This window comes from Mustela nivalis (genome assembly GCF_964662115.1).
Source record: "Mustela nivalis genome assembly, chromosome: 2".
NCBI lineage: Eukaryota > Metazoa > Chordata > Mammalia > Carnivora > Mustelidae > Mustela > Mustela nivalis.
Window position 1 is genome coordinate 35,275,751 of NC_139021.1, and position 18,296 is coordinate 35,294,046.

The window sequence follows — 18,296 nt, forward strand, 5'->3', positions numbered from 1 at the left end:
TTGAGAAGGGTCAGGCAAACAACAAGGTTTTGAAATGGTTATCCCAGTGGGTGGCACTGTCTTTACTGAGGTGGGATAAAGTGAATGAGAAGGAGATTTGGGCAAGGCAGTGGAGAGAATATTGGACATTCCAGTATTCGTTATTCAAAATCACTTTTAAGAAATATAACAGCTTTATTAAGATATAATCCACATAAGATACAAATCACTCATTTAAAGGGCACAATTCAGTGGTATTCAGTATATTTGGAGTTCTACAATCATCACCACAGTAATTTTATTTTATTTTCAAATTTTATTTATTTATTTGACAGAGATCACAAGTAGGCAGAGAGGCAGGCAGAGAAGGGGGTGGGGGGAAGCAGGCTCCCTGATGGGCAGAGAGCCTGATGCAGGGCTTGATCCCAGAACCCTGAGATCATGACCTGAGCCGAAGGCAGAGTGTTAACCCACTGAGCCACCCACATGCCCCGCAATCAATTTTAAAACATTTTCATCATTCCGAAAGAAAGTCCATGCCCATTACCAGGCACTTCCCATTTCCCTCCAATTCTCCCAGCCCTAGGCAATGACTAATCTTTTTTATTTTTATAGATTTGCCAATTTGGGACATTGCATATAAATCAAATCATCATCATACAGTATGTGGTCTTTTGTGCATAGTTTCTTTCACAGAGCATAACATTTTCAAGATTTGTCCGTGTTGTAGCATGTCTTCATGCTTTGTTTCTTTTTATGTCTGAATGATATTCTATTTTGTGGATATACCACTTTTACTTATCATCTCATCACTTGATGAAAATTTGGGTTGTGGGATGCCTGGGTGGCTCAGCTGGTTAAGCATCTGCCATCGGTTCAGGTCATGATTCCAGAGCCCTAGGATCAAGTCCAGCATCCTGCTCCTTGCTCGGCGGGAGCCTCCTTCTCACTCTGCCAGCCGCTCCCCTGCTTGTGCTCTCTCTCTCTCTCTCTGACAAATAAACAAATAAAATCTTTTTTTAAAAAGTGAAGAAAAAAGAAAATCTGGGTTGTTTCTACTTTTTAGCTACTACGAATAGCAAAAATGCTGTTTTGAGCATTCATGTACAATTTTTATGTGGATGTATGTTTTCATTTCTCCTGAATATAGACATAGGAAAGGAATTCTTGGGTCATAGGGTAACTTTTAGAGTTAACTTTTAGGTTTAACTTTTAGGTTTAACTTTTTGAGGAACGCCAGAATGTTTCCCAAAGAGACTACACCATTTCACATTGCCACCAGCAAGTACGAGGGTTCCATTTTCTCCACATCCACTCCAACACTTAATACCTGTCTTTTTAATTTTAGCTATCTTTGTACGTGTGAAGTACTATCTCAGTATTTTGATTTGCATTTCCCTGAGGGCTAAAAATGGTGAGCATCTTTCCTTGAATGCATTGGTCATTTGTATGTCTTCTTTGAAGAAATATCTAATCATATATGTTGCCCATTTTTTAAAATGGGTTCTTCTTCTTTTTTTTTTTTTTTTTTTTTTTCATCTTCAGGGATGGTGGGCAGGACAGAAGGAGAGGAAGAAAGAATCCTAAGCAGGCTCAATACCCAGTGCAGAGCCCAGCCAAAAGCTGAGCTGGATCCCATAGCCCTGAGATCATGACCTGGGTTGAAATGAAGAGTTGGACATTAATAAACTGAGCCACCCAGGCACCCCTGGGTCACTTCTTTTGTCATGAATGCTTTTGATGTCATATCTAAGAAGCCTTCACCTAACCCCAGGTCATGCAAATTTATTCCCATATTTTCTTCTAAGGATCTTAGACTTTTAGCATCTACATTTAGGTCTGTGATTCATTTTTATTAATTTTTGTATATGGCATGAGGTAGGGATCCAATTTCATTCTTTTGCATGTGGATATTCATTGTTGCAGCTCCATTTGTTGCAAAGACTACTCCTTCCCTGTTGAATTTTCTTGGCATCTGTGTTGAAGTTAATATGAGTATTTATTTCTGGGTTCTCAATTCTATCCCATTGATCTACATGTTTGTTCTTATGCCAGTACCACAGTCTTAATTACTAAAGCTTTATAGCAAGTTTTGAAATTGGGAAGTGTAAGTCCTCCAACTTTGTTCCTCTTTTTAACATTGTTTTGGATATTCTGATATAAGGAAAAAACAGACTCCTCCTCCCTGTGTCTCCTCTACTCCCAAAACTTCACTACCACACTACTTCCCTTCTGACACCAAGTATGTAGGTTGTCCAACATCAAATAATTTTGCAACACCAGCTAGGCCTCCTACAATTTATTGCCCACCTGGGGATAGCATCAGGTCCCACAGGTTAAGAGCTCAGCCCTCTAAGACTGCCCCCCTATCTCTCTTCAGATGTCAATAGTAAGTTCAGGTCATTTCCTGCGCATCTGATTAGCCTGCTATAAATCAGGGGTTCCCATGATCATCTCCTTAGATTTGATTAATTCACTGGAACAGCTCGCAAAACTCAGAGAAACATTTACTTATGTTTAAACTGTTATTGTAAAATATACTATAAAGGATGCAGATGTGCAGCCTGATGAGGAGGAACACAGGGCAAAGTTCAGAAGAGTCCCAAGTGCAGGAGCTTCTGTCTCCATGCAACTGGGGTATGCCACCTTCCCAGCACGAGGAAGCTCTTCCAGGTTTGCTCAACAGTTTTTATAGAGCTTAATCTCCAGGCCCTCCTCTTTGCGTCCCCAGAGTTTTGCAGTTAGGGCTGGAAGTTTTCATTCTCTAGTCATCTGGTCTATCTTGGGAGGAGTCCTATCCTGACATCATCTGGGGCCCCACCCTAAGTCACCTCATTAGCATAAATTTAGGTCTGCTCAAAAGGAACTTCTTATGAATGACAAAGGACACTCCTCTCTTCAGGAAATTCCAAGAATGGGGTCAAAGACCAAATATATTTCTTATTTTACCACATCTGAGTTCCTTGGAATTTCCAGCTGGTTTTCAGAATAAGGTTGTTGATTTATGCAAAAATAACAGCTGAGATTTTGATAGGGGAAGCACTGAATCTACCAATAAAACTGGGAAATATTGCCAGTTTTACAATATTAAATATTTTGATCCATGAACATGGAATGCCTTTCCATTTATTTGGGTTTTCTTTAAGTTCTTTCAACAAGGTTTTGTAGCATTTAGGGGTGCACAGGTGGCTCAGTGTGTTAAAGCCTCTGCCTTCCGCTCAGTTCTTGACCCTAGGGTCCTGGGATGGAGCCCCACATCGGGCTCTCTGCTCGACAGGGAGCCTGCTTCCTCCTCTCTCTCTGCCTGCCTCTCTACCTACTAGATCTCTGTCAAATAAATAAATAAAATCTTTAAAACAAAAACAATGTTTTGTAGCATTCAGATATAAGTTTTGCACTTCCTTTTGTAAATTTATTCCTAAGTAGTTTGTTCTTTTTGATGCTATTCTAATAAATTGCAATATTTTTAAAACTGATTTTAACATCTCTGAAATTGAGGTGTATTATACAGTCAAGGGTATCTTAGTATTATGCCATAGTTCAAGTGGCGGTATTTTTTTTTTTTTTATCTTGGTGGAGATGTGACTTACAATCAACAGCTTCTTTGATTCAGTACTATATTGTGTTAAATGTGAAATGTCTATAAAACATTAAAGTGGAAATGGAAAATGGGCATTTGGATATATCAGTTTAGAAATCAGAAGAGAGGATTGAACTAGTAGATAGATACAGGGTTCATTATTGAAAGCCATAAGGGTGAATGAGATCCCTCTGGGGAAACAGTGTAGAGAAAACAAGGTATTCCAGGTTGCAGCCCTGAAAAATTGCAACAAGAAGTTGATTATAGGAATAAGAGCTAGAAAAGGAAAAATTTTTGTTTTAGGTTTATTGTTGTCATTATTGCTGTTATTATGTATCATTTAATGGAAAGACCTATGGGGCGAGTACCCTGCCTCTTTTACACTTTAATGAACCTCTAAGCTAAGCACTTTACCATATTTAGATTTTAACCTACATGCCACAGATAAATTGGGGAAAGTGATTCAGAATAATCTGTTCATTTGAAAAATAATTTATTGATTGGCCATCAGCTCTTTCAGCCCTGGAAATCAAACAGGAATACAAATAAATAAGTCTTTCAGGTCTTCAGAGAAGCATTTTAATCTGATGCTGATTTTGGTTTGAAAACAGGCACATGCTTATTGGATATTAACCTAGAGTAACTGTCTAAAGGTAGAAGAGAACCAGTCAGTAGAAATACTGCAGCATTCACAATTAAAACTAGCAATGTGTATAAAAATCCTTCTAAGGCATTCCTATCCCATTTGCTGTCACATTTCTAGAGAATAAGTAGGACACCAGCTGGTAGTAATGCTAATTCATCCGCCTTTCATTTACTGTTTGTCACTTCTCAGACGTTGAATCTTATCCATTCCTTTTTCCCCTTCATACTTCAAATGCCCTAACCAACATAAAGTTATAGTCATACCATATCCTCTAGGCAGTGGTTTTCAAACAGGGGAGATTTTGACCCCAAAAGGACATTTGGAAAGGTATAGAGATATTTTTTATTTGTCACAACTGGAGATAGAGAGCTACTAACATTAAAAGTGTACAGGACAGGGATATTGTCAAACATTCTACAATCCCTAAGACAGGCCCCCATAAAAACAAATGATCTAGCCCAGAGCATCAGTAGTGCCAAGGTTGAGAAACTCTACCAATGGAAGCAAGTTTTGATATATATGAACTTTCTCGAGACAAGGTCCTTAGCTTTTCCCAAATTCTCAAAGGTGGTATAATGCAGAATTTTAAGAAACACTGACATAAATGGGAATTTCATATAGGCTGCAGTAACAAGCGTCATAGTAATACCACTTCACAGCAAAAATCACGTCTCTAGTTATGACTTATCTCAGCCCACTAAATCTCTCTGTCCCTTTCCAATGCCCATGCTGATTCATGGCTAGACAGAGATCTTCGGATTTCCTGTGTCTAGACTCTCTGAGTACCTCATACTCTTATTAGCAGATTAATATAGCTATTATGTGTTATGGTGACTCTTGATTTAAGCTAGAACTTTATGGTATGTCAAAAGTTTTGATTTCTTTAGATACCTCCAGTTCATCTGGTCAATATCCATTTAATCAGTGCCGACTATGTTTAGCACACCGCTAGGCTCTGGGCATAGAGTGATGAAAATGAGCTTGCAACTCAATACTGGAAAGGTATCAATAAAATTTAAACATATAACTTAAAACTGCAGTATGGGAGAGGTGTGAAAGGTAAAGGTGAGAGAGGCTGAAATGAGGATAAGGAAGGACTTAAAAACCAGATCATTGTATGCCACCCAAATGAGAAAAGCTGCTAACTCCTTTCCGGTTGTTCTAAACAATTCTGTAATCTCTATATCCCAGTCCTGCTCACTTGGGATACATATTTTAAACCAGCTTCTCCTGGGCACTGACATGCAAGTGGGAGAGTGGATGCTATCAGCAAGGTGAGAACGTCAGATGTAAAAGCTTCCCTTTCCTTGTTACTAATAAAATCAAATTATAAACCAGTGTTGGGGGCGGGGGAGAGAAGGGCCGCAGTGAAATAGAATAAAGCCAAAGTCTGAAATGCCATTTGCAGGTATCAGCAGATTACAGACTCAGTTGTTCCTAATCACATACTGGAAGTTAGCGGTCATGGCCTGTAAATCATAGAGACACCCCCCCCCCCCATTCAATTTAACCATTTCCAAATATTAGCAACTCTGTATGATGTTAGGATTCAGCTAAAGCGGTCGCGGTACCCTAGCCAGCAACACTAAGACAAGCTGGAATCCTGAACTCACTAAAACCCCCCGATTGGTAAAAATAACCGGAGTTTCCGTGGGAACGACGCTGGGGGTTGGCCGGTGAGAGAACAAAGGCTGCGCGGCCCTATTAGGGTCCGCTGGGCCCGCTGGCCGCACTGGGGGCTGGGGTGGCGGCGGTGGTGCCTCCGGGTGGCTGGCTCCCCGGTACCCCACGCCGCGGCGGCGCTGGCGCACCTCTCCGGGCCGGTGCCCGGGCTGCTGCATAGGAGGGCGTCGGCGAGGCGGGAGGCGATAAAGGACGCGGGGACCGAGGCCGGGCCGCCGCCCTAGTGAGTGAGCTGGCAAGCGGCTTGTGAAACACGCCGCAGGCCGTCACCCAGCAGGACCGGGATCACGCGGCTCCCGGGGCCGGCCGAAGCCGCCGAGATAGAGCACGCGGGAGGGGAGGGGCGCCGGGGACAGAGGGCGACGTCCCCTGCAGTTTCCCTCTCGTAGGGGCCGCCGTCGCCGTCAGGCCCCGCCCCCTGACGCTTATGTAATAGGGGCGCGCTGCCATTGGCCCGCGCGACCGGAAAGGGCGCAGGCGTGCGAGCAGGGGAGGGGCGCGGGAGGCGGCCGCAGCAGGAAGGCGCGTGGGCGGCGAGAGCAGGCGGGCGCTGGGGCGACTGGGAGAGTTGCGCGGCGTGCGCGGGCACGAGCGTAGTGGCCTCCCCCGAGGCTGAGGCGGCGGCGGGCGCGCGCGGCGGCGGCGGCGGGTGCGAGGCGCGGGCTGTTGTGCTCTCCTCTTTCCCCTCCTTGGCGGGTGGAGGAGGCCGAAGCGGTGCTGGGCGCTCTCCCCGTTCCTCTCCCTGCGGCCACCTCCCCCGGCCCTCTCGCGCTGCGCGGTCTCTCCGACGCAAGACTGTCCCGGCCCGGGTGAGCGGCTGTGGGGGCGGCGCTGACGCCGCAGGACGTCCGGGAGCCGGGGTGGGGGCCTGGCGGCGGGGTCGCGGCGGGTCGCGAGGGGCCGCCGGCCTCCCCGCCTCCCAGGCGGCGGCCGGGCCCGTCTTGTCCCGGCGCGGGCCGCGGGCTGGAGGGAGAGCTCGGGCGCCTGCCAGGCCCTGCAGGTGGCCGGGTTGCAGGCCGCCGGCGGCCGTAGCGCGGAGCGGTAACCTTACCCCTTGGCGACAGCAGCTGGTCGGTTTCTCGAGGCCGGGGCTCCCCGCGGCCGAAGAGGCCGGGTTTGGGGCAGCCAGAGCCTCCGGGAGGCGCGTCTCGGGCCGGGGTCGGTGAGGAGTGGCGGGTAGGTGGGGGCTGCGTGGCCGGACCGAGGAAGGGGCTCCCCGACGCGGGAGAGGCGGGCTGGGAAGGGAAGGTGGGCCGGGCTGCCGCTGGGGTTGGTCAAGTGTTGGGCGAAATAGATCTTACTCCCGGTGCTTTCCTCTTCCCTCCCCGAAAGGATGTAGTTAAAAGCTAGGGTCAGGATGTGGATCACTGCCTGGGCCTCCTCGTTTCAGATAGTTATGGAGAATGATCCTACTTCCTGAATCCCAAATCTTTTTTTACTCCGTTGTTTTTGGTTTTTTAGAGGATCTTTGGAGGCTATACTTACTTGTTGCCTCCTGTAAGAGCTCTTCATTTTAGAACTCTATTCTCCTTCCCTCTTTGCAGCCCTCTAAGCCACACGAAGAGTTACATTTAAAAAAAACCTGCGTTTAAGGTGTTTGTAAATGACTTGTTGGCCCTCAGTTGTGTATAATCAAGAAGTGCTTAAGAGTTTGTAGAAAATTCGATTGGCCTGCGAGTAATCCCAGAGTTGAGCTGTCCAAAAGCAGGTGGCTTGTTCGTTTGCATTTCTGCTTTCAGAAAGGAAATCAATGCAGTGAGTTGTTAGAAGTTAGGGGCCTACCCCACGCGTTTAGACTGTTGATTCGATTTCCTTTACAGGGTTTTCGGTTTTAAAAATAAGAATAAGCGACCAGTCTTCACTTATTAAAGCTTTTATGGTTTTATTTGTTACTGTTAGATGGCAATGGAAAATGGGTTAAATCTATTGTGTAATGTTATATTTTAGGAGAAGCCCTAAATGGAAAAGTTAAAAATAATGTTGTGCATCTCATTACATTGTACAGATCACTGCATGAAAATGGTATCAAAATAGTTAATATCTTGTAATTATCAAAGAAACTTCTGGAATTGGCATAAAATAGTTGAGGTTACCCACAAAATCATTATGTTAGCATGTGTAGCAGACATTGTGTAGAAGAGTTCAGATGCATGAGAGGACTGAAGTATTCTGACAGAAGGTACTAATAAAAAGATGTTAGGAAATATTGGGATATGTAAAGATTGAATACCTATTATCATCCAAATGATACTTAAGTATTCAAATCTGTTTCTGTGGGACTAGGTTCCGCATGCTTGCCATACCATTTGTACTTAAATATACATTTAAAAAGAATCATAACATTTGACTTGGGATTAATAAAGATTTGGCTTTATGAAAACTAAAATGGTAATTTAGTTTTCAAGGAGTAACACATCTGGTAATATTTACTATTATTTGGGAATAAACTAGGCTAGCATACTAAAAATTTTTATAGTTTGTTGAACTATTCAACTGACTTCTTAAAAAGGCATTGATCCTCTTGTATGTTTTATTTAACTTTCAATTTTGTGTTAAATACTAGTGGAGAATTTGCCCAGGCAGTGTATTTATTTTGTCAGTTTCCCTTTTTCTTTTTGGGAGAGGCCTGTGTGTTTGTATGAAATGCTTTGACTTTATATCCATTAACTAATTAGGGTTTTAGTCAGAAAAAAAAGCCAGCCCTGTTTTCTGGTAAAGGTGATCTAGTGCCAGTTTATGTTCATATCCCACAATGATTTAAAAGCTTAAAACTTAACTGCAGTGCTAGTCAAAGGTATATATAGGAATTGTACGTAGGACCCAATTTCAATATATTTAAAAAGCCTTTGGTGCCCATAGACTCCTTATGAGCAGTTTTAATTCATGTTGTCTAATAGAAGACTTTATTTATATTTTTATTTTATTTTAATTCCAGTATAGTTAACATACAGTGTTGTATTAGTTTCAGGTATTCAATATAGTGATTCCACAGTTCTATACATGCTCAGTGCTCATCATGATAAGTCTTCTGTTTAATCCCCATCACCTATTTCACCCATCCCTCCACCCTTCTCCCCTCTGGGAATCATCAGTTCTCTATAGTTAAGAGTCTGTTGATTGATTTGAGAAGTCTTTAATTTTAATGAAGAAGTAGAAGTAACATTTTCAGTAACAAATTTTAACCCATTTCGCTTCATTTAAGACTATTCGTAAAAAGTAAAAGTATCTCTACCTTTTTTACAAGGTTCATTTCCTCAACTGGAAACTGATTTAATTTTGTTTAATAATTTCCCCAGCAACGCTGCAAAGACCAATTTTTTAGGAGGATTTAGGATAGCACAGTAGTTTTTATGGAACCTGAAGTATTTAAGAGAACAGTTCCCATTGCTCTTAGGATTTCCTTCAGAAGCTTTAGATGACAGCCTTTATTTCTCTTAAAGTTGTAAAAGTCTTAATTCACAACAGTGAAAACCAGAAAGGGAAGGTACTTTGAAAAGTGATCAGGCAAATGCTTGGGTAAAGGCACTAAGCTTCTCTGATAAATTTTTGAAGATTTTGTATAGCAGGGTGCACAAATCTCAGATGTACAGCTCGATGAATTATCACAAGTGAGCACATTGTATAAGCATTACCCAGATCAAGATAGAGAACATATCACCACCCCATAAATCCTCCCTCCTGCCCTTTTCTCCCCAGTCAGAATCTCCTAGATTAGCTTTGCCTGTTTTAAATTTTATACAACCTATATTCTTTGTATCTGGTTTCTTTCTCTTAACATTGGATACAACCATGTTGTTACTTGTAACAGTTCCTTTTTGAATGCAGTGTAGTATTCCATTGTATAAATACACCATAAGTTACATATCCATTTTACTAGGAACTGGCATTTGGGTTGTTTCCAGTTTTGGAAACCGGTGCTGTGAACTTTCTTGTACTGTTTGGATGTCTATGTACATTCGTATTTCTGTTAGATAGATACTGAGAGTAAAATTGTTGGGTTATAGAGTAGATAACTACCAGTTTGCCACAGTGGTTGTATTAATTTATTCTCTACTAGCATTGTATGCGAGAATTTGAAAAGCCACACATTTTCATAGATCCCTCTATAAAATTTAAGTCTTCAACTCTGAGAGTGTTACCATACTTAGGTTACTCTGTGTTAATCACTCTAATGCCTCAAGTTCTGTTTTTAGATATGGCTCGTGGACAGCAGAAGATTCAGTCTCAGCAGAAAAATGCCAAAAAGCAAGCTGGACAAAAGAAGAAACAAGGACATGACCAAAAGGCTGCTGCCAAAGCTGCCTTAATATATACCTGCACTGTTTGTAGGGTAAGGGGAAGTGAAAGACCGTTTTCTTGTGGACAATTCTTTCCTTAGATATTGGTTTTATATAGGTTACAATTTTGCAACTATGGCAAAATAAATAGTAGATTGAAGAATTGGCTATTTTAGAGGTCTATATTCAGTTGTCTATTAAACAGATTTTTTTTTTTTTTTTTTCTGAATGGCTCCTATGGCCAGGCATAGTTCTCCAGGTATCTAGGAAAGGGAGTGAACAAAGCAAAGTCCCTTTCCTCATTTAGAATAAAGATGTCTTCAGGGCGGATACTGCACTTTGAACTTTGTAAGGAAATCAGATCTACATTTTTTTTCCTTTTTTTTTCTCTTTTTTAAAAGATTTTATTGACAGCGATCACAGGTAGGAAGAGAGGCAGGCTGAGAGAGAGGGGGACACAGGCTCCCTGCCGAGCAGAGAGCCTGATGCAGGGCTCGATCCCAGGACCCTGAGATCATGACCTGAGCCGAAGGCAGAGGCTTAACCCACTGAGCACCCAGGCGCCCCCAGATCTATATTCTTAGTTTACAGCTACGCAGGATACAAGTGAAATATCTCTGGTTATGAGTTGACTTTTTTCTTCCCTAAATTCGTAGTGGGATGTCTGTAAAACTATATGGAGTATATTGACATTGAGAGCTTTTACTAGAATTAATGCCTTTTATTACATTTGAAGAATAGTCATAACTACCGTCAAGTGCTTATCAGGTATTTTACAGGTATGAGCCCATTAATCCACTTAACCACCCTATGAGATAAAGGACTTTTTGTTCTCATTTTACAGAAGAAGAAACTGAGTCATGGGCATTAAATAACTTGTGCACAGTGATCTAGCTAGTACAAAGAAGAGCTGGGATCTGAACCCAGGCAGTCTCGTTCCAGAGCCCACCCTCCAGACCACTATACCACACTGCCTTTCAAAGAAGTTTTTCTTGGGGTGCCTGGGTGGCTCAGTCGGTTAAATGTCTGCCTTCTAATCAGGTCATGATCTCCAGGTCCTTGGATTGAGCCCCGTGTCAGGCTCCCTGTTTAGCAGGGAGTCTGCTTCTCCTTCTGCGCCCCATACCCCACTTGTGCTTGCTCGCTCACTCACTCATTCAATAAATAAAATCTTGAAAAAGTAAAAAGTTTTTCTTTAATTCAAAGTCAGAGTCTCTTTCTTGCTTTTTTTTGCTTAAGCTTAGCACCCTTAAAGTTAGTGACTAGAAGTCCCAAAAGAAAAAATACATAGGTTGGTCAAATACTATGCTTACAGATACCATATGTATAATGTATTTTTTCCCAAAGCCTTATACCTGGGTACGGTTGTGGGAAGGGCTCTCAGTAAAACATGATTCCAAGAGTAAAGTTCATCGTCTGAAGGCATTACTGATGAAGTAGAAGTTCCTGACTACATAAAAATTCTCATTAAGAGAGGAAATCTATTACGTTAAATGCCTTGTTCATACTAAGCTTTGATATACTCAAAATAATGAAATCGAGCAACTTTAGATTCTGTTTGGAAAGAGGCAGGGTAAATGTAAATTTCATTAAATTACTGATGAATAAATACTTTGACGTAAAAGTACTAGCCGTCCACCTATTTAAAAACTCAAAACAGCAAAAACTTTTTTTTTTCATGTTTTGTTTAATCAAATGGGCTAAAGTAAATAATTGAAGGTCCTTGCCTAGGGAAGTTGGTATAGTGTAGCATTTGAGAACTGAAGTACTAGTACTAGGTTAAAACAGGTCTTGTGCAAATTACACTCTAGGTTTTAGTTTCCTTATCCTGTGAAATGAGAGAGGATAGTAGGAACTAATTTAAAATTACTGTAGGAAGGTTCTGAGAATTGAGGTAACCTGTTTAGCATAACATTTTAAGTAAATGTTACCTGTTTGCTGTTAATCAGACAAGCAGAATACTTCATTCTGTGTGACCCACCCTTTCTTCATATGTGAAATACTGTGATACATTAGGAATCTCTTTGTTACAAGGTCCTTTTTCATATGCCAGCCACTGGTTGCAGGAACTTAAAAAGTGTTTTGAGATAATTGTCTATCATAAGCAGGTTCAGGATTTGAAAAGTTAACACATTTTTTATTTCATGAAATTCAAGTTCTTTTTTTCCCTCCGTATTTTTAATTAGACACAAATGCCAGACCCTAAGACCTTCAAGCAGCACTTTGAAAGCAAGCATCCTAAGACTCCACTTCCTCCAGAATTGGCTGATGTTCAGGCATAAAGTTGTTTACAGGTAATTGACCTTTTGTGTTTTCCTTTGTTAATGTCAAGGTTGTAACAGAGCAAAATTATCTTCTCTGACTGAAATTAATGTGTACTTTCCAGCTGAGATTTTATTCCTTCCCCTTTTAAGTTAATGTTTATTTTTACAATTGTTAAAAGCCCATTTTCCAAACCAGTTTGATCTTCCCACTGCTTTTGAAACACCCAAGTTTAAACTGTAGCCCAAAATGGGGAGATGATGCGATGCTGGCCAACTGTGGTGCAAGAATGGAAGAGACTTACCAGCTTAAAGAAAATAACTATTACAAAGGCATTTGAGGGTCTTGCTCCCCAGAAATGATGCAGAACAATGTTCCTGAGTGCTTTGGGGCAGGTATTTTACTTCTGGTGTCTAACAGAGCTTAGTGCATTAGGACACCTGGCAAATAGAAGCATATAGTGTGTAAACTTGAGAGTTGCTTGAAAATAATCTGTGTGTTTGGTTTTGTGTTCTTTGTTTTCTCTAAGGTGGTGATGGTGTGAGATAATTATTTCTTTTCATAGTAAATTCATCAAAGATTTGTTTATAAAATCATTGACAGATGTGTCAGACTAACTTGATACCTTTGCATGTGGTGCATTTTTCTTAGACATTTGAAATGCATATAAGTTGTATTTGTGCAACTCACTACATTCACTACATATTTCATTTATGTTTTATAGGTGAATTCATGACACCTTTGACTCTTCTACTGTCTCAGACCTTAGGTAACAAACCTGCAGCTGCTTTTCTAACAAACTGTTGATCAGCAAAAATAAAGGGGCTACAGAAACACTCATTTTTATGCTGTTCCCTTTTGGGCTTCATGCAAAGACAATTCTGTGTAAATGTACAGTTGACTCTGATTTGGAAATCTGAAAATCAGTCCATCCTTGTTATAAAAAATTTTTTTACAATTGTAATTATATTGATGTTCATATTGTGTAAAATAACTCATTTAATAAAGTAGTACTTTGATTTTACAACATCACAGGATAAATGGTTCTAGAAATTCTGTTCTAACTTTCCACATTATTTGCCTTATGAAAATCTAATGGATTTGTCAGCTAGAATTGCAGGCACAGTTCTTATCTCCCTCTCTCAGCTCAGTGGCAGGTTCATTAGCTAAACTAGAACAGACCCATTCACACAGTTTTATTGGCAGCTGTTGATCTAGGTGAAGAATGACTTACCTGCTGCCTTAGTATATACCATCATGTGTCATTTATTCCTCTGTTTTCCTGTGTTTGAGGTTGGAATATTTCAACTTGCCACATGACCACAGCTGCCATCCAGGAATACCCTATAGATGACTGATAAATTGCTAATGCGTTGGATTTTCAGTGAGCCCTTCTGAAAGATGAGGCTCTGAAGTATATGCCGTGATGAAATCAGTAGGGCTGTTATTGAATACAAAATATAATGGATCGTATGTGAACTGGTAAAGCTCTGTCTTCTATAAATTATACCAGATTCTTTCAAAATTCTTCAAGTTCATTAATTGAAAATTAAAACTCAATTTTTGAAGGATTTTTTGGAAGTTATTAATGTTTTAGCCAGTTTTTTAAACGGTTTTTCATTAACAGGAAGATTGGAATGACTTGCTGCTGGGTTAATTCCCAGAACCACCTCCCTCCTTTCCTTTGTAAGTGAATAGTTGATTTTAGGAGTTTACTTTGTGCTGGTGCCTAAAATCAAAGACTGTACAGTATGACTTCTGTCTGAACTAGAAAAGGATTAAAATGTAGGCCAATCTCCACATTCTTTTTGGCTTTGAGGATGGGGAAAAGGGTTAGTAAAGATAGGTGAGGTAAATCCTACCTAGTTAAGGAAGACTAATTTCAGGGTCCTTCTAATTTGCTTTTGTCAACTATTAACTTTACTCGTGAAACTGCTTTAACTCTGTTTAAATTCTGAAGTTCATATAATAGGAAGAACACTCAACTATTAACTGGTAATTGCTTAGAGGCACAGATCTGCCTCTGGATTACAAAATGCATTCCCTCTCTCCGCTGTAATTCATCATTGCATTTGTTTTGTAGCTGTGCATATTCTGCCCACCTTGTTTGACTTCACTGTAAGTTTCAAGTAAGATATTTACAAGGAAAAGCTTCAGTGGCGATAGTTTCTTAGCAACTTCTATTACATTCTTACTTCAAAATAGCTTTTTATTCATGTGTTTAATTTCCTAAATTTCAGATTGAATATCTGTTACCTCCTAATATGTTGCTACCAGAACATGAGAATTTGCCTGATTGCTTGTGGGTATTATTAAAGTTCTGGTTAACATTACAATTTAAAGATTTTTAAAAGCGCTTTGACCATATGTATGTTTACATTTAGTAACAAGTCATTTAAAAACCATTCACAATTTTTTTTTTTGTTTTTTTGTTTGTTTGTTTTCCTTTTTGCTGACTGTAATTCAGAATAAAAGCTTTTTGTTCTGGTATCTAACCCTTTTTTATAAGCAGCTGAAGACACCATATATAACTTTATATCTCAGTGATAGGAAAATAGCTGCATTGGTCTTGCTTAAGACATTAATTCTCATACTTCATGTAAGGATTATTAGTACAATCCCTTTTTGTGATGTTTGAATTAAATTTGCTCTAAGGGAAAACTACAATTCTTAAGCATCCTCATTATTAAATTTGAAGATTCTTTAACAGATCACAGCAAAATTCATTATAAAACTGTTATGGTGTCTTCAAAGACTTTATAAAATCTGAGACACTGAGAGAGAATTGGTCCATTTGTATTCTGTATTTCCATTATTTGCCAAAAGAAATGGGGTCAAGATTACATTTGTTTCCATTCTACTTCCTATGGATCTATATCCCCATGTTTAACTGACACATTGGGGGTTCAGTTGTGTGCTGTAATGTCTTATTAAAGAAGATATTAAAGAAAACTAAACTAGTCTAATTTCTTCTACATTTTAGGAGATTTTTATATTGCCTCTTCCCATTTTTTTTTTTTAATTCCTCAACTCAGAATGGTCTCTTGAGTATAGAACTCAGTTGTTTAAAGGCAGCAAGAGATTTTTCATTTCTCATTGTTTTTCCTGCAGTTGGTCTATTTTAGGTGTACAGAATAGTTAAGAATGAAAGGGAAAAGGTTGTCATTCTGAGACCTTTCTGTAGTGTAAGTTGTAGGAAGGGGGAAGTAATTGCTTGTTAATGCAAAAATAACACTAAAATGAAAAATGCTTAGGTCAGTAAACTGAAGGAGATAACACTTTGGTTTTATATTAAAGCTACTGCATAGCTAGTTAATCACATCATAATTCAAATCTGAGATAATGTAGCATGAGTACCGTAGAATTGGCCAACATTACTATTTTAGCCAGAAGACTTGTTTTTCATTTTTATTAGTAGGTGGAGTAGACAGCATATGTTTAAAAATGTAGTTAATATCAAGGCCTTTTTCTATAATACAGTGATAGTCACACTCCAAACTGTCACTGAAATACTATATTTAAACTACTGAATCTGGATTACTTTATTTGTGCTTGATTTTTCATTTTGGGGAGCTTTTGGTTTGGTTTGATTTTGGTCAGACATATAACTTTTTCAGGTATATAGAAATGAAGATCAGCACTAGGGGGTTGTGATTACTATGACTTTATAGTCTGAAATCTTTCAGGCTAGCCAAATTTTATCTGTTGTAAATGTTTAAGAAAAATCTTTAGCCCTTTTTATGGTTTAATAAAATATCTATATACTTTATTGAGAAAATAGATGTTTTATTAATAAAAATTCAGCCTGTCTTTTTGGGTTACTATATTGAACTGAAAATTAAATGTCCTCTCTTATTTTTTTTTATGTAATCATTTGAGAGAGAGAGAGAGGGAGCGCGCGAGAGCCAGTGCGCAGGGTGGGGGTTAGTGGGAGGGGCAGAGGGAGGGAACTTAAAGCAGGCTCCATGCCCAGCACAGAGCTCAGAGCCAGACTCAAGTCTCACCACCCTGAGATCATGACCTGAGCCAAAATCAAGAGTCCGATGCTTAATCAGTTGAGCCACCCAGGTGCCCAAAAATGTCTTCTATTTTAAATGCTCTTTGGGTAAGTTGTTTACTGAGTTACCGTCTTTTTGGAGTTTTTTTGTTTGTTTTCTAGTTTCGTTTTTATCTTGAACAGCCATTCTGTAGCCCCAATTTTTTGTACTTGGTGTGGCTCCAAATTCAAAATCTGCACATATGGAGCCAGACTTCAGTCATTTATTTGTATCCATATGGGCATATCTACAATGTGAAGTGATTATGTCAAAATCCTACTACTTTCTAATCATTGTTTATATATACACCATTATTGTTTCTATACATGTTATCATTAATAGCTTAGATTTTTGTAGACTTAGATAAAGTACCTCACTTTATCAGTGTCTTGTCTTGTAAAATTCTGAATGTGACTTGCATTTTGGATCTATATTATTAAAATTTTAATTAGTAGGAAGTAGGCCAACACAGTATTTCTTCTATAACTGTATAACTGTTTTTCAAAATTAGGTCTTTAGTTAGGGTGACCATACATCCTGGTTTGCCAAAGACAGTCTTGGTTCAAATATTGATTTAGTATTAAATATCAGACTTAAACTAGATACTAAGGTGTTTCATTATAAATCTTAATATTGCCTCCTTTTACTCAATACATGTCAACCAGCTCATAGGTCACTTTTGTCAACCGGGGTGCTTTTTTAAAATGTACGTTTTTTTTTTTTTTTAAAGCCCTGTGGTACCTAGAAATTCTTACTCCTAAATGGAAACATGTGATACTGGCAAGGTTTGCCTTTTAAAGGCCTTTTATCTATTTTTATTTAAGGTTTTTTTCCCCCCCTTACTGAGACTTAAATATCTGGTCAGATGAACTAGATTCCAAAACCTTGAAATGCCTTTATTCACAGGCATTCCTATAAATTTAATACTGTTTGTACTAAGTTCAGACTTTTATTTCCTGATTATCATTTCACCCAAAGGACTTACTGGAAATGGCCAGTTGGGATTAGAGGTCCTGCCTCTTACTTAGTACAAAATACTTACACTGAGGAAGGGAGGGAGATGTGCAGCCCCGGCTGAGGGTTAGACCTCCTCTGGGCTAAAAGCAGTGAACACTTAGGACAAATCTTGTGATTTTGATAGAGGGTGCTTCCACATATTTGATCTGGATCTCTGCAATTTTCTTTCTTTATAAACTCTTTAGTTTAGTTTAGTTTAGTTTTTTAAGATTCTCTTTATTTTGAGAAAGAGCACAAGCAGGGGAAGGGGCAAAGGGAGAGAAGTAGACTTGCTACTACCCAGGGAGCCCCACGTGGGGCCCATCCCAGGAATCTGGGATCATGACCTGAGCTGAAGGCAGATGTGTAGCCTACTGAGTCACCCATGTGCCTCTAAACTCTTAATTTTTGAGTACTTCTGGATCTACAGAGAAGTTAAAAAGGTGTAGTATAAGATTCGGCTTGCCCTCCTGTTCTAATCTTATATTATTGTGGTGTGTTTATCACAACTAAGAAACCAGCTGTGGTATATTATCATTTATATTACCATTACGGGTTTGTCTATTAATGTCCCCCCCCCCCCCCAGTTCCAAGGTCCAGTCCAGAATGCCACCCTGTATTTAGTTGTCATTTCTTCTTGGTCTTTTGTGGTCTTTGGGGGCTTCTCAGTCTTCTCCTTGTTTTTCATGACCTTGACAGTCCTGAGTATGTGGAGGTATGTTGTGTAATGTCCCCTAGCTTGGATTTGGTTTTCTTCTCAGGACTACATTAGGGTGCCAGGTTTTAGTGAAGAGCACAGGTGATACACCCTTCTCATTGAATCCTTGGGGTAAATG

General features: G+C 39.8%; 1 protein-coding gene across 4 annotated transcripts; it reads left to right on the plus strand.

The window, feature by feature from the left end:
• The first annotated feature begins 5,939 nt into the window (after positions 1 to 5,939).
• Positions 5,940 to 13,459, plus strand: ZNF706 (zinc finger protein 706). 4 transcript variants are annotated; one of them, XM_082722775.1, is made up of 4 exons: positions 5,940 to 6,111; positions 10,082 to 10,218; positions 12,352 to 12,459; positions 13,152 to 13,459. In XM_082722775.1, the coding sequence occupies exons 2-3, from the start codon at positions 10,084 to 10,086 to the stop codon at positions 12,445 to 12,447; spliced, it is 231 nt and encodes a 76-aa protein (XP_082578901.1). In that variant the 5' UTR covers positions 5,940 to 6,111; positions 10,082 to 10,083; the 3' UTR covers positions 12,448 to 12,459; positions 13,152 to 13,459. The 4 variants fall into 4 exon arrangements, with proteins under 4 accessions (XP_082578901.1, XP_082578900.1, XP_082578898.1 ...); XM_082722774.1 differs by lacking the exon at positions 5,940 to 6,111 and adding an exon at positions 6,416 to 6,537; XM_082722772.1 differs by lacking the exon at positions 5,940 to 6,111 and adding an exon at positions 6,425 to 6,697.
• Positions 13,460 to 18,296: the final 4,837 nt, after the last annotated feature.

Coding starts and splice junctions, on each gene's coding strand:
- ZNF706 (XM_082722775.1), top strand. CDS start 10,084: ATGGCTCGTGGACAGCAGAAGATTCAGTCTCAGCAGAAAAATGCCAAA. Junction 10,219..12,351: donor ATACCTGCACTGTTTGTAGG/GTAAGGGGAAGT, acceptor ATTTTTAATTAG/ACACAAATGCCAGACCCTAA.